This window comes from Leptodactylus fuscus, chromosome 4, assembly GCF_031893055.1.
Source record: "Leptodactylus fuscus isolate aLepFus1 chromosome 4, aLepFus1.hap2, whole genome shotgun sequence".
In the NCBI taxonomy this organism is placed as follows: domain Eukaryota; kingdom Metazoa; phylum Chordata; class Amphibia; order Anura; family Leptodactylidae; genus Leptodactylus; species Leptodactylus fuscus.
In genome coordinates, this window is record NC_134268.1 from 150,980,326 (window position 1) to 150,996,722 (window position 16,397).

Below are 16,397 nucleotides of genomic sequence, written 5' to 3' on the forward strand. Positions count from 1 at the left end.
ACGGTATTTGGTCAGTAACAAAATTTCATCTCAATACTTTGTTATATATCCTTTGTTGGCAATGACAGAGGTCAAACGTTTTCTGTAAGTCTTCACAAGGTTGGCACACACTGTTGTTGGTATGTTGGCCCATTCCTCCATGCAGATCTCCTCTACAGTAGTGATGTTTTGGGGCTGTCGCTTGGCAACACGGACTTTCAACTCCCTCCAAAGATTTTCTATAGGGTTGAGATCTGGAGACTGGCTAGGCCACTCCAGGACCTTGAAATGATTCTTACAAAGCCACTCCTTCATTGCCCTGGCGGTGTGCTTTGGATCATTGTCACGTTGAAAGACCCAGCCACGTTTCATCTTCAATGCCCTTGCTGATGGAAGGAGGTTTGCACTCAAAATCTCACGATACATGGCCCCATTCATTCTTTCATGTACCCGGATCAGTCGTCCTGGCCCCTTTGCAGAGAAACAGCCCCAAAGCATGATGTTTCCACCCCCATGCTTTACAGTAGGTATGGTGTTTGATGGATGCAACTCAGTATTCTTTTTCCTCCAAACACAAAAAGTTGTGTTTCTACCAAACAGTTCCAGTTTGGTTTCATCAGACCATAGGACATTCTCCCAATACTCTTCTGGATCATCCAAATGCTCTCTAGCAAACTTCAGACGCGCCCGGACATGTACTGGCTTAAGCAGTGGGACACGTCTGGCACTGCAGGATCTGAGTCCCTGGCGGCGTAGTGTGTTACTGATGGTAGGCTTTGTTACATTGGTCTCAGCTCTCTGCAGTTCATTCACTAGGTCCCCCCGCGTGGTTCTGGGATTTTTGCTCACCGTTCTTGTGATTATTTTGACCCCACGGGGTGAGATTTTGCGTGGAGCCCCAGAGCGAGGGAGATTATCAGTGCTCTTGTATGTCTTCCATTTTCTAATTATTGCTCCCACAGTTGATTTCTTCAATCCAAGCTGGTTGCCTATTGCAGATTCAGTCTTCCCAGCCTGGTGCAGGGCTACAATTTTGTTTCTGGTGTCCTTTGACAGCTCTTTGGTCTTCACCATAGTGGAGATTGGAGTCTGACTGTTTGAGGGTGTGCACAGGTGTCTTTTTATACTGATAACAAGTTTAAACAGGTGCCATTACTACAGGTAATGAGTGGAGGAAAGAGGAGACTCTTAAAGAAGAAGTTACAGGTCTGTGAGAGCCAGAAATCTTGATTGTTTGTAGGTGACCAAATACTTATTTTCCACCATAATTTGCAAATAAATTCTTACAAAATCAGACAATGTGATTTTCTGGATTTGTTTTCTCATTTTGTCTCTCATAGTTGAGGTCTACCTATGATGTAAATTACAGACGCCTCTCATCTTTTTAAGTGGTGGAACTTGCACTATTGGTGACTGACTAAATACTTTTTTGCCCCACTGTATGTGATATCCTGAAGTTTAGGAATGGGTGAAGGGGTGACAAAATCTGTTCAGAGTGTGATAAGTCATATAAGGAGGAGAAAAATATAAGCCTCTCCACTACAGACACATCGATAAGTGACTAATATCACTGCATTTACTTCATTTGCACTTAAAGGGGTATTCCCAAGAACATAAACAGATTTATACTTGTAGATACTTAAAAGTTAAATATTTTTGCAAATGTAAGTAGTTAAAAATTCGGTAGGAGTTTTAAAGATTTTCTCTAACTTTCTTAGTGGTGACAGTCTGTTGTCTTGCACGGTTGCCAATAGACTCGGCCACAAATGCAGAAACTTTCTATGGTGTGGGACTTGTCAGGAAGCCAGCCATGATGTCCTTAATGTAGCTGGGTTATCAAGCAGGGACACTACATGTATGAGAAGATATCCCGGCCACAATAAGGAAATCATCGCTGATTTTCTGACCTTAGAAAGGTCCTGCATTCATGGTCGGATCCACTGGCAATTGTTCAAGACAACAACATGTCACCGCAACATATTTAGAGAAAATGTTTAAAATTCTATAAAATATTTAATTACTTAAAATTGCAAAAATGTTTAACTTTTAATTATCTACAAATTTAAAAATGGTTATGTTCGTGGGAATACCCCTTTAATGTTGAAAGTGCAGTAAACCCCTTTAGACTGAGATCACACAGGAAGGACACACTGCTCAATTTCTGGCAAGGAAACTCAGCAGTGTATAATCCTAGCAAATATCTTCCACACATTGTGGAACAATATTCTGCTTTAAGATTTATATGATGGTCAATAGGATTTTATGAAACATCCTACTGACACAGTATTTTTTTTTGTTTTGGCAGTTTCATGCTTTTTGCTTCCCTAACATGTTTTCACATTCACAGTGTGGCAAGATGGAAACAAACACACAAAATGTTGTGTGGACAATAAATGCCTGAGAAAACCGATATGTGGACGTTTTCTCGCAGCATGCGGATGAGATCATGGCATGCTAGTATGTGGCGGCTAACCTGCTGGGAGTGCACCCTATGTGACACCAGCCTTAAAGTACTTGGGATGATCTTACCTGGTAAAGTATGGGAATATTGTAGCATTAATCTTATGGACTTTTGTACAGTTCTTTGGAGTTTTGGAAGTGAAGACACTAAACTATTAGACATGTCGGTGATGGAAGCGCAGTTTCTTTAGTTACAGTTCATGGAAATTCTCTCAACATTTTGTATGAATGAGAACTGAATATACTGAAGTTACATATAGACATTTGTTATAGAAAATGGTATGAACATTTGCATCTTTGTACCACACTGTTCCTTCCTTCTTTCCTTTTTCTAGGTGATTGTCCTTTACCACACAACGCCCCACCTGTTAGTCAGCTGCCTTCTCTGAGAGCAGACCACCACCATTACCCTACTATTGATGAGCCTCTTCCTCCAAGTAAACAGTTGTTTGTCATTTGTTGTTCCCTTTGTAAAGTTGTGTTCACACAGTCATCAGATTCTGCACACTATAGGACAGATGTATTAAGATGCATTGTGATGGCTCATGACTCAATAGTTTATCTTTAAACCGGACAGACCCTTTGTCATTGAATACTCATCTTTACTGGCCAGAATAGTATAGCATGCTATAGCTTGCTACATGCCACACTATTCTGACCCTTAACTGAAACCTGATAAGTGATAAATATATGATCACTGGAGTCCTATTGCTGGGACCCCTAGCCATGAAAGTTCTCTTTTCATAAATTCCTAACTGTCCTTAAAAGGGGTATTTCCATCTGAACTACTGTATTTATGGAATATCCTCTGGGACTCCCTTATGAAGAAAACATGGGCCCTGTTGATGCAAATGCTTCATTAGTGACTATGTGGAAGTAATGGGGAAAAGCCAAGTACTAGCTCTCTATTAGTGTTAATCATGTCCATATGAATGGAACACCTATCTGTTATTTATCAGTTATTTCATATCCTGTGGATATACAGTACTATGAATGCCTAAGGCAAGATACCCCTCTTTTTCGGCTGTAGAGGTGTGTCTCTGTGAGTCTCTATCCAGAAAGGTTAAGTCTACCTTCAGACACCATTTTACAGAAGATACAGTGGCATAACTACTGCCGTAGCAGCAGAGGCAGCTGCCACAGGGCCCAGGACATTAGGGCCCGGTGACATCCGCTACCGCTGCTATCATTATAGTCAGGGGTCTTTTCGGACCCCCGAGTATAATGATCGGTGGCCCGGGAGAGGTAAGAAACATAAAAAACACACTTACTTACCTCTTCACGATCCGGGCGAGCTTCGGCCTAGTCGTCTGACATCTCATGACCCCGGCTTGCGTCCCGGGTCATGTGACGTCTGACGTAATTGAAGATGGACTACTTCGGAGGCCAACATCGTAGGAGCTAGGTGAGTAACAGAGGTTTTTTTTAAAATATTTATCTCCCCCTGGTTCTCCAATTATTATACTCTGGAGTCTGAAAAGACCCCAGAGTATAATAATTGTTTATGGGTGTCCACAGTGAGACATAATACTGTGTGCAGGGGCTAATATGGGGTACAATACTGTGTGCAGGGGCCACTATGGGGGATAATACTGTGTGCAGGGGCCACTATGGGGGATAATACTGTGTGCAAGGGCCACTATGGGGGATAATACTGTGTGCAGGGGCCACTATGGGGGATAATACTGTGTGGAGGGGCCACTATGGGGGATAATACTGTGTGGAGGGGCCACAATGGGGGATAATACTGTGTGGAGGGGCCACTATGCGGGATAATACTGTGTGCAGGAGCCACTATGGGGGATAATACTGTGTGCAGAGACCATTATGGGGCATAATAGAGCGCGCAGGAATTCGTAGGAGGGGGTCGGTCGAGGTCTTCGGCATTGGTATCGGTCAAAAGTTCGCCACGGGGCCCCGCCATTCCTAGTTACGCCACTGAGAAGATAGGTAACATAGACTAAAAAAATATTATTGAGCCAGAATAGAATGCTGGGAGATATCCAGCTGAAGCCTGCAGAATACAGCTCAGGTCTACCATACAGACTGACCAGTGCAAGAATTAAAGGGAATGTCCAGGATTTAAATATTGATGACTTGTTGGGACTAACGCTTATATTGATAACCTATAGTAAGCAAAGGTCACCAATGTCATAATCTAAGAAAAACCCTTTAATGTTATGCATTTACTCATTTTTTTTACATATATTTCTTTGTAACAGTAAAATGGTGTTTGAAGGTGAACACATGCCTAAATACTGGACTATAGCACAAACATGTAGCTATAATTTTAATGTGTACCATTTCCATAAATTTTATGAGCATCATAAATCAGACAAAAATGTTTTACAATCAAAGTCAAATTCACATATATTGTATTCAGTATGCAAATGTTTTAGAACTTTTTCTATTTCTATGTAACCTAGACTGGGAGGCTCGAATTGATAGCCATGGCAGGGTGTTTTACGTGGATCACGTGAACCGCACTACAACATGGCAGAGACCTACAACAGCTGCAACGCCAGATGGAATAAGTAGGTCTGGGTCCATCCAGCAGATGGAGCAATTAAACCGCAGGTTGGTATTAGACAAGGTATCTGAAATCAAATGTCTAACACTTTGTAATATAAAAAAAATTCTGCCAGGTCTATGAACCTAATACTAAGTAAAACAGAAGATTTCCCTGGAACCCCTGTAACTTCACGCAGTTGTATAATGTTATGGGATAAGGCTGACAGATGCAAGGGTTAAGCTGCAACTGATGAATACTTTTACTATACAGTATTTGCATATTGTCAATCCATAGGAGGACATAACTCTTTACACGTTAAATTCCAGTTTCTCACAAAGAACATGGCACCCATTAAATACATTTACAGTTTACATGTCATTCATCAAGCCATGTCTTTACTTTGGGCCTAGTCTCTGTCTAGGCCTTGGTCTCTGTCCACGCTCCTGCCCACGCCCACCTCCACTACCCCTTCAGCCCTCAGGGGGGCCACATATGTCTTATATCACATCTGGCAGCAATGTGGTATGCAATCTATAGGACCCTCTGGAGGGCTGAAGGGGTAATGGAGGTGGGCGTGGGCAGGAGCGTGGACTGATAAATAAATAGGACCCGTTACCTCCTCAGACCCCAGGGTATAATGATCAGAGGCCCATGAAAGATGAAGAAACATAAACAGTGTTACTCAGCAATCATGGAAACTGGCTCAACTCCCTGCTGTCTTCTGGCCTCTTTAGTGACGTCATAAGCATCATACAGTTGGTCGACGTAACGATGCATAATGACGCCGGAGTAACCCATGTCTGGCCACTATAGGACATTATACTGTGTGAAGGGTCCACTATATGACATTATATTATGTGCAGAGACCACTGCGGGACATAATACCGTGTGGATGGGCCACTATAGGACATTATATTATGTGCAGAGACCACTGCGGGACATAATACCGTGTGGATGGGCCACTATATGACATTATATTATGTGCAGAGACCACTGCGGGACATAATACCGTGTGGATGGGCCACTATAGGACATTATATTATGTGCAGAGACCACTGCGGGACATAATACTGTGTGGATGGGCCACTATAGGACATTATATTATGTGCAGAGACCACTGTGGCACATTATACTGTGTGGAGAGGCCACTATAGGACATAATACTGTGTGGAGGTGCTGCTATGGGACATTATACTGTGTGAAGGGGCTACTGTGGGAAATTAAACTGTGTGGAGGGGCCACTATGGAACTTTATACTGTGTGGAGGCCACTTAAGGACATTATACTTGGTGAAGGGTCCACTGTGGGACATTATAGTGTGTGTAAATGGGGTGTTATGCCTTGTGGGGACCAGGAAAGAGGGTGCTATGCCATTTGTTGGGGCCCTAGACAAAAGTATGGTATGGGGCCCAGTTTTCACACACACACATATATATGTGTGTGTCTGTATATTCCACCACTGTGAGTCGGGGGCAGAAATCTGAGGCAGATGTCTGCCTCAAATTCCTATTTGCTTTGCAACATCTGTAAGGGCTAGTTCACACGCATAAACCGCGTGGCGAATTTTGGTCCGGAAAATTGACCTTGAGGCGTTTTTTGGAGCGTTTTCTGGACCGGTTTTTGGTAAAAACCTGCTTCAGAAAACGCCAGGTGTTTTTTTCCTGCCAGGCAGTGAATGGACCTTAAAAAAAGGATCGCGTTTTTTGGTCGCGGTTTTTGTCAAAAACCGCGCCAAAACCCACAACGCGTTTTTTGGCAAAAAAACGCAACGTGGTTTCCGCCTCCCATTCATTTCTACTGCCTTCCTGAGGCAGAATCCACCTCAAGAAAGGTCATGTCACTTCTTTTTTCCGCTAGTGGCAACATGCTGCTAGCGGGAAAAAAAAAAACGCTAGCAGTCTCCATAGACCACCATTGGGAGGGGGTGGATTATGACGTGGATTTCACACCATAATCTGCCCTCTCTCTGCCCATGTGAACAGGCCCTAAGAGTTATATTTACTTGTATGGAATGGACTTCAGTAGGGAATTGCTAGTTGTAGACATAGACATATTCCAGTCTTACAGTGCTAGCAGTCCACTGTGTACCAAGTAAAATCATTTAAAAAATGTTTTTAATTGTATAGAAGTACAGCACATACTCTATGGTTATTTTCCTGTTGTACTAATTGTAAATTGCTTTACCCCTTAAAAATAAGGTATCAAAATATTCAGAGGACCATTGCAACAGAGAGGACAGAAGAGGAACCTGGAGGTCGAAGTGATAGACTCCCGGGGGTTGGTGATTCAGAGACTGACCTGACGCAGCCAAATTCAGGTACTACTGTTTATGTTTAGTAAAATTAGTAAATACGTTTAATAATGTATCATAAAATATTAAGCTAATGGGAAGCATTGGTACTATCTATGGCAAATCTTGGATAGGTGGAAAAAACCCTTTAAGGGTGCATTCACACTACTGATACGCTGCATGATTCTGAACGTTAAAACACGTTCAGAATCAGCGCGTATAAAGCAGATCCCATTCATTTCAATGGGAGCCGGCATACGAGCGCTCCCCATTGAAATGAATGGGCTGCTTTTTTCACTACGAGCGCTCCCATTGAAGTGAATGGGAAGTGCTTGCGTGTACGGCTCGGAATGAGCAGAGCTAGCCGTACACGCTCCCTCTGCTTAGACTGTTGTATCAAAGATTTCTTATAACTCAAATCTATTTGATGAATGCAACAAGCTATCAGAAAGCTAAAAGGAATGCCACAGCCCATGTAATATGGAAATTGCCCCAGGGTGACATCAGGTCCAATTTTAAAAAATAGGACATTGACAACGATTAAAGTATAACTGTATAACATTATCTGAGCTCCCATATATTTCCCATAATTCCAATATTGAGTTTAGCTTTGGGTCTGATAGACTATGAAACAGTACATATGTTCTACATAAATGGAGTTTTCTGTTATGTCACCTTTCCTTTAAATGTCACCATAAAGTGTTAGAGCAGAGGTCAGAAACCTTCGGCACTCCAGCTGCTGTGAAACTACAACTCCCAACATGCCCCATTCACTTCCATGGGAGTTCGGAAGGTTACCTACCCCTGTGTTAGGGTATTAAGTGGAAAGCTCCCAGTAAATACAATAAAGACTCATAGCACTAAAGCAGTGCTGTTTTGGCCTATAATGATATGCACCTGGGTTTTTTGCTAAAATGTATGTATAGAAGTATGCAGTATAAAAATGGGCACCATGTGGTATATACATTTATTAACATGGATCAGAGTGAGTGATGTTTCATTTAATACATGTGCTAAGAGTTTTCCAGGCACATACAGTAAATGGACACTGAATAGCAGTATGAAAAGAGTCTTATCTGTAAAATATAAAATGCAAAGTATGTAGTCAGGGAAATCTTGATTTGTCTTTCATAGTAAATAAAAAATGTCAAAAAAGTCATGTTGGATGTGTCCACTCTAAAAATAGCTTGAGTTTTTCAGAGGACTTCAATTTCTCATAGATCTAGTTTAAAGGGGTATTCCCATGTCGCATACTCACCAGTCTTTACTGCTGTAAAATCTTCTTTCTTCCTGGTTTCTTGCATCATTTGGTGGGCGGGGTTTCAATTGCAACCTGCCATTTAGCCCCGCCCCCAAATTCGCGCGTAGCTCACCCATATTGGACTATGAAGTACAGGCAGCAGCAACTCCATTCTGTGTTACATACAGAGACTTCCTGTCTCTGCCATAATGAACACAATTGAATTAGCTAGCCTGATAACTGGGAGAACAGAAGAAATGAAAGCAGCTGCTCTCCTCTATCTGCTAAGAGGAAGCTAGGTCAGATGGTATAGACTCAGGAATAGCTAGATACACAGGCTGGCTCCTGTGCACTTAGCCCCTCCTCCCTCCCCCTTCAGAGCAGCAGATACATCACTTGACTTATGACCAGATAAGTCAAGGAATGTGTCAAAAAAAAAAATGAATAAAGTAAGATAGTGGACAAACAAAGCAGTTTTGCTGAAGCAAAGTATTTAGGAAAAGTCTTACATCCACATTAACAAGCAGTATAGATAGGATCCTTGTGATGGGACAAGCCCTTTAATACAATATTATGACATTCCATAAAAACTCTTTACAGGCTGCAATTCTGAACACATTCATTGGGTGGCCACACACATACACATATACAGTAGCATATCAGTTTGTTGAACAATATCACAAAATCACATTATCTTGAAAAGCTGCTCATCTTGTGGCACACATATCTAGAAATATCTAGTCAAGAAATGAAAAAAAAAAAAACTAAACAGAAAGACACATTTGTTGATAACAGTGTTACTATATCTGACTAGTCAAATAATATGGGAATAATATGCAAATCTGACTTCCATGATGTAATTAGGATGCCAGTGCCTCAAGTATGCACACCAATAGAGGGCGCTGACTAAGAATGTCTATTTTCCATGATGTAATTAGGAAGACAGAGTCTCAGTCAAAAAAACCTATAGAGTGCGCTCCCTTTAACATCATGCCGACCTTCTCAGAGGCCTTTGTTTGCAATGATGTTGAGATTATACCAGATACAGTCTTCTCAGCCAAGGACAGCTGTTTCAATGTATTTGCATCTCATCAGCTTGGCGCAGAGAGGACTGATCTGGCAGAGGTGAGAGGCTTAGACAGGGTTGAGGGGATATCGTCACTCCATAAGCAGAGAACCACCATTAAGGTGTGTGGTGTCTTATTAAGCCAAATAATGTGATTGTTTTGGAAACATTTATTGTGACACTGACTAAAGCTGTGCATTTATGAATACTTTGCTGAAATTGTTGTAAATTAAAAAAAATTGAAATAGCCCTATGGCTACTAATGGCCACATGTATCAATACTGTCTTGTTGTCTTTAGCGACCAATCAGAGGCCAGCTTTTATTTTCTAGACTGCACACATAAAATAAGAGCTGAATTCTCTTTGGTTCTAGTAACCACAAGCCTTTGATCCCGCTGTAATACTTGAGGCCTGCTGTGCGCTGACATCATTAGACCCCTAACAGCAGGTGTCTGCACTTCTTATTTTACAGAGCTGAGAAGAGACGCAACATTAACACCAATAAACTCCCAGAAAATAACCCTGTTATTACAGTCTCCAGCTGTCAAGTTTATAACCAATCCAGAATTTTTTACTGTGCTGCATGCAAATTATGTGAGTATTTGTTGTTCTCTACAAGAGCTGAATAGTGAAAAACTCTTTGTGATCATTTGGTAGCTATGAGAGACGTCATTTATCACACTGGGTAAAGAAAAAAATTGGCCTTGTTGTCTGTAGCAACCAGTCAGGCTGCAGCATTTATTTCTTGCTGAGAAATTTGGAGAGATCTGTTTGCTTTCTAGGACCAATATTGCCAGCTTTCCTGAGGATTTGGTAAATGAGGCCTATTTGTTTCTGCAAGCAAAAGTTAATTTTTATGAATTTTTCATATATTTGTATTATTTGCAATTGTATCCTACCTTTTTCTCCACTCATATATGGCTAAAATGCTTCTAACTGTATTTTCTTTCAAAAAAAGTGACATAACTGATTGTCTATACTTATGTACATGGCATAAAACCATACAGCCTCAGAGCACTGGCACACAAGTTCCATTGCACTCTATGGGCCCATGCACATGGAGGAAAATGGTGTGGAATTTCAGCAATGAAAAGAAAAGCCTCCCATTGACGTCAATGGGTGTCTTTTTTTTCAGCGCTGAAATTCCACACCAAATTCCTCACCATTTTCCTCCGTGTGAATGGACCCTATATGTATGGAGTGCTTTACAACAAACCACGGCATACTTGTAACGGATTCAAGCAGGAAAAAAACTCTGTATTAAATAGAGACATATGGACGGACATACAATAGAGGGTTCATGCACCTCTTTGGAGGCCCTTATGTTATCCCAAATGTAAAGCACCATGGAATTAATGGTGCTATATAAATAAATAATAATGATAATCCATGCTAATGGGAGAGCAATAGTCTAAACCAGGGGTCCTCAAACTTTTTAAACAGTGGGCCGGAGGCAGAGCAGGTCGCACAGACATCAGGAGCGGTGCCCTCCAACAGGTAAAGTGAAGTGCGCTCTGTGGCCAGGCCCGAGCTTCCCAGGAGCTTCATTATAAATGCACTCCTGCCGGCGTTATTGGCGGGGCCAGACAGAAGTGCTTGGCGGGCCGCATGTGGCCCGCAGGCCGCAGTTTGAGGACCCCTGGTCTAAACTATCTTTATCAACTGCTAATGTCTATTAATAAATGTCACCACAGTATAGCGATTGGTGGTGGCAAGTCAGAGATTCTTATAAGGTACTTCTCACCAAATTCTGATTTTTGCTTTTCTCTTCTGTGCTCTTGTGATAAATAGAGGCACTCCAGCAATTTATGTTTGCCTATATATTGCACCATAGCCTGTTATTAAAAATGGGGCTCATATATGGGCTGTCCACCAACTTGGCTCCTTCTTCCATTCTGATATGGCTCGCCTAAAGCAGTTTCAGGGAGCCTGCACACAGAGTTACGCTCCGCTGATTCTGAATGTAAAACTCGTTCAGAATGAGCGCCTAAAAAACAGATCCCATTGAGTTCTATGGGTGCTAGCTAAAGTGCGCTACCCATTGAAATCAATGGGAGGTTTTTTCTCCTATTGCTTTCAATTTGTGTTTAGTTACAAAACTCCCCTAAGTCTTGGTTCACATCATCTTGTAGGTCTTTGTCCTTCTGGTCCACATGGGGACCTAAACAACAGAGAGCTGGACTGCTAAAACAGTGTTTACCAACGAACCCCATACAATATAATGGGGTCTGACAGGTGTCCGCCGTTTCTATATTGAAACTGGCAGAGAGAAAAGTTCTCCAGCACAGATGTGAACCAGCCTAACACACATCATAGAATTTCAGAGGATTTCTGTGTGATCTAGTTTAAGCCTGTCTCCCAGTCTCCTGCTCGGGATAGGATTCTGACTGTCAGCTCTTACACTCATGAACATCATAAAGCTGCATCTCACAGGAATACAATGGAGATTCTGCACATTGTACACATAGATTGCATAGACAGGCAATATGTCAGGGGAGTTTTCAGCACATCATTATAATTCCATAATGAATCATTGCACTCCACTACTGTCAGGGTAAAAATAATATATTTAAGGTACTCTATACATATAGGGACTTAAAGAGGGACAATGAGGGTACAGCTGAGTTGGACAGGGAAGTTTCTGCGCACTTTCAGGAGAGCTTTGAGAGATGCCGATAAAATCCATTAGTTCACATTTAGGGAGTTTCACAGACTAAAGCTGCATTCACACTTGCGTCTGCTGTCTGCCCAAGGGTTTTGTCCTAATCCCTGGAGAAATTGGACAGGGAACGGGTTTTTAAAGCAAACCGCAGGTGTCGGTAAGCAGCCTCTCCGTGGGGAATCCGTTTTTTCTGGAAGTACACAAAGAACTGCAAATACAACTTTGTGTCCGTGGAAAAAAACGATTTCCCCGCGAAGAGGCTGCATACAGAAACTGCCGGTTTGCTTTAAAAACCTATTCAAATGAATGGGTTTTAAAACTGACCGCCAGCAAGCCATCCTCTGTGTAGTTTCTCCAGGGATTAGGATGAAAACCTCTGGGCAGACAGCAGACGCTGATGTGTGAATGCCCCCTCAACTGATGTTCCATCTACACAGCAGAGGATGCTCTGGACTAGTAGTTGAAGTGGGGATGTATGGATACAAATAATATACAACTAAACAAAATACACTGCTACAATATTGCTGGAGAGGTCATATTATATGTCCAAAAAGATTTCCTGTATGGCTCCCATTTAAATAGCCCATTGTGGTTTGTAGATATTCACATACATCCTCACCAGGTTGCAGCCGCACTGTGTGGTTTTATAGCTTGTTGTGCTTAAACTTTGGGACTTATATTCTTGTCCTGGGCAAATGTTTTTTTAGTCTTTTTTTCTACTAATACACATACAACTGACGGCGGCTATTATATTAGCAGTATAACCTTAGACATCATTTCTTCCATATCTAAACACATAATAAATATGTTCTATCAGGTTTACAATAAAATGGGCGTATTTGGTTGTCAGGTGATTGCAAGCGATTTTATAATGAGAAGGAAATATTTGGTGCAGGTTTTGACCAGCGCCTCCATTCTGTGCAGTACAGACATATGCAGTATTTATATGCTCTCACTAGTTTTTATTAGTGCACCTGAATTCTATAAAATACATATGCATTTTCCATCATTAAAATGTTTCCTTGTAGGAAAAATATCAGTCATACATTGAGATGGTGTCAGTACCTCATGGAGATTTCAGCAACAATTTTCATTTAGAATTTCCTGAAATAAATTCTGTGGTTAATAGTTTTAATACCACTTACTGTGACAAAGCTGACTTACAGGTGACATGACTGTAAAAGAACTACAGACTGAAATATTAGACTTTTCCTGTCTAGCACACAAAATACATTACTCAAGAAATACTATAACCCAAATTTAAAACATTCCTATTAGGAAGTAGTTCTGAAAATTGCTGCAAAGGAATGAGCGAACAACAGCAACGATTCAGACTCCAGATCAGCTCTCTTCTCATAAGGCAATCTGATAGGTTGCTTTGGGTGACCTTGTCTAGTTTACACTCCCTGAAGTTAAGGGTAAGGCCCCATTCAGTGAATTGCTGCAAAAAAAAAAAAAAAAAAAAAAAAAAAAGAGCACTGCAGAAAAGGCCATGGGTGGAAACACATTATGTTTTTTTCTGCTGCGTACTTTCTGTCTCTATTATATCTATATGGATAATTACCGTATTTTTCGGACTATAAGACGCACTGGACTATACTGTAAGACGCACCTAGGTTTTAGAGGAGGAAGATAGGGAAAAAAAATTTTGAAGCAAAAAATGGTAAAATATTTAATATATGGGAGTTGTAGTTTTGCAACAGCTGCAAGGCCACATTGACAGGTGACCCTGCAGCTGTACGGGGACGCATAGAGTGTTTTTTTTGCGGGGCCAGATGTACTTTTTAGTTATACCATTTTGGGGAATATCTATTGCTTAAATCACCTTGTATTGAAAAAAAACCCGGTGGTTTATGATATATGATTTTCTACTTTTATATATATATTCTAGGGACAGGAGGTGATTTAGAACTTTTATTTATTTCATATTTTTATACCTTTTTTTTTTTTATTTATTTATTTTTACTATTTTATTCCCCCCCCCCCGGGGGCTTGAGCCTGCGGTCACTTGATTGCAAGTCCCATAGACGGCAATACAACTGTATTGCCGTCTATGGGACATTCTGTCTATTAGTATTACGGCTGGTCATAGACCCAGCCGCAATACTAATATAGCCGTGACAGGCCTGGGAGCCTCATTAGGCTCCCGGCTGTCACCCGAACAGGTCGGCTCCTGCGATATCGCCGCGCAGGAGCCGGCCTGCAACTTCACAGGTACGGGGCCGGTGGGGACCGGCCCCGGGGGAGAAGGGGCCACCGATACTGACCCGGCATCCGCTGTACTAGAGAGGCGGGTGCCGGCGAGGGATAGACGCAGGCACAGGTGCCGGGGCCTGAGACATCGCTGCACTCCTCTGCCCTGCATGAAGCCAGCGGCAGGGGGACGGAGGAGCGGAATAGCATCGCCCCTGCTGGCTTCATGCAGGGCAGAGGAGCGCAGCGATGTCTCAGGCCCCGGCGTCTATCCCTTGCCGACATCCGCCTCTCTATTACAGCGGATGCCAGGCGCCACATTCGGACTATAAGACGCACCCTTCTTTTCCCCCCAAATTTGAAAAAAAGTGCGTCTTATAGTCCGAAAAATACGGTAACATGCTGTGATTTACAAAAACACAAGCGTTTTTGAAGTTGCAGTTCTGCAATGTGTACTTACTTTTTCTCTCGCTGTTATTACTTATATTCTGATTCTTGAACTCTGGCTTTCCCTACTGACTATTCTTTTGGATTCCTATTTTGACACTTCATTGCTCGACTGTTACTGACCCCTGGCTAGCTGACCTCCCTTGTTGTTATTGTCTTGTCTGCGTTTTTTGTGCCACGTATATAGGTAGGGATCGTCTCCAAGTTGCTGCCTATTGCGTAGGATAGGGCCAGGCAAGAGGAAGGGACAGTGGGGGGCTTAAGCTTAGGGCTCATTGTCTCTTGTGCCTCCTTCTCCCCAGGGTTCATTTACGCACTGGGGAATTGCTGTCTGCACTTCCCTAACATATGGGTTTTGCTTCCTTATTGCTTGCTATAAAGATAATCTGATATTGTTGCACTGCATTTAATCTCAAAATCTCTGTTTGCCCCCATGTCAGAGTGCCTACAGAGTCTTCACTAACAGCACCTGCTTGAAGCACATGATTCTGAAAATTCGCAGGGACGCCCGGAATTTTGAACGGTATCAGCACAACAGAGATTTGGTGAACTTCATTAATATGTTTGCTGACACTAGGCTGGAGTTGCCCCGTGGCTGGGAAATTAAAACTGACCAACAAGGAAAGGTATAATATTACGAACAAAAAATACATAACCACATTTTTACTTCAAGTTTGGTAAAATTGCTTATATTAAATTGATTGAAGTTATGTTGATAAGAGCAGATGAAAAGTACCTACCGTTTTGGGATTACAGCACCTATGCAGAGTTTTGTGTCACCATGGTTACAAACTGAACCAGTCATACAGTTTTCCCTCTGTCTCCTCCTTCTCACCTACTGAATGCTCATTAGTGAGAAGTAGCGACCACATGGAAAGAGGTATGACAGCAGGATCAGAATACGCAGGGTTTTCTTAAAGACAGTACCAAGGAGACACATGTACCTGCTTAAAGAACTGTAGGATTAATGGAGCTTGGTCCGGGTGTCCGATCCCAACTTATCAGATACTGATGATTTATCCCGTGGATAGGTCATAATAATTGGGTATAATAATCAGAGACCCAGAGGAATAAAAACATAAAAAAACACTGTTACCTGTCCCCCGGCTCCGCTGCAGTCCTCCGCTGTCAGCCTTCTTCAATGACGTCGGAAGTCATATGACCCGGGACGCAGGCCGGGTTCATGTGACTTAAGAGACGTCAGACAACTAGGCCAAAGCCTGCCCGGAGCCTGGAGAGGTAAGTAACACAGTTTTTTATGTTTCTTACGTCTCCTGGGCCTCCGATCATTACACTCGGGGGTCTGCAAAAACCCCTGAGTATAATAATAGTCTTTGTGGGGCCCGTGGTGTCACTTACCGATCCCGGCCCAGCCAGGATCGGTAAGTAAATAGGGCCCATTACTGGCTGGAATAACTCCAGCCGTTAACAGGCCTCCTAATGTCCCGGGCCATGTGGCAGCTGCTTCCGCGGTCGTTACGCCACTGCTCCCTGCCCTCTTCTTATTCTCTCCGTTATTTATATGTATGTGTTAACACAGATGTATCT

General features: G+C 42.3%; 1 protein-coding gene across 4 annotated transcripts in view; it reads left to right on the forward strand.

Annotated features, from left to right (window-relative positions):
- Positions 1-16,397, forward strand: part of HECW1 (HECT, C2 and WW domain containing E3 ubiquitin protein ligase 1) — a 218,822-nt gene that overhangs the window by 165,146 nt on the left and 37,279 nt on the right. For all 4 annotated transcript variants that reach the window (XM_075271220.1, XM_075271219.1, XM_075271221.1 and 1 more), the window contains 5 exons: positions 2,775-2,876; positions 4,866-5,016; positions 7,150-7,268; positions 10,020-10,141; positions 15,290-15,475. In XM_075271220.1, coding sequence (XP_075127321.1) covers positions 2,775-2,876; positions 4,866-5,016; positions 7,150-7,268; positions 10,020-10,141; positions 15,290-15,475 — 680 coding nt within the window. The remainder of the gene's footprint in view (positions 1-2,774; positions 2,877-4,865; positions 5,017-7,149; positions 7,269-10,019; positions 10,142-15,289; positions 15,476-16,397) is intronic.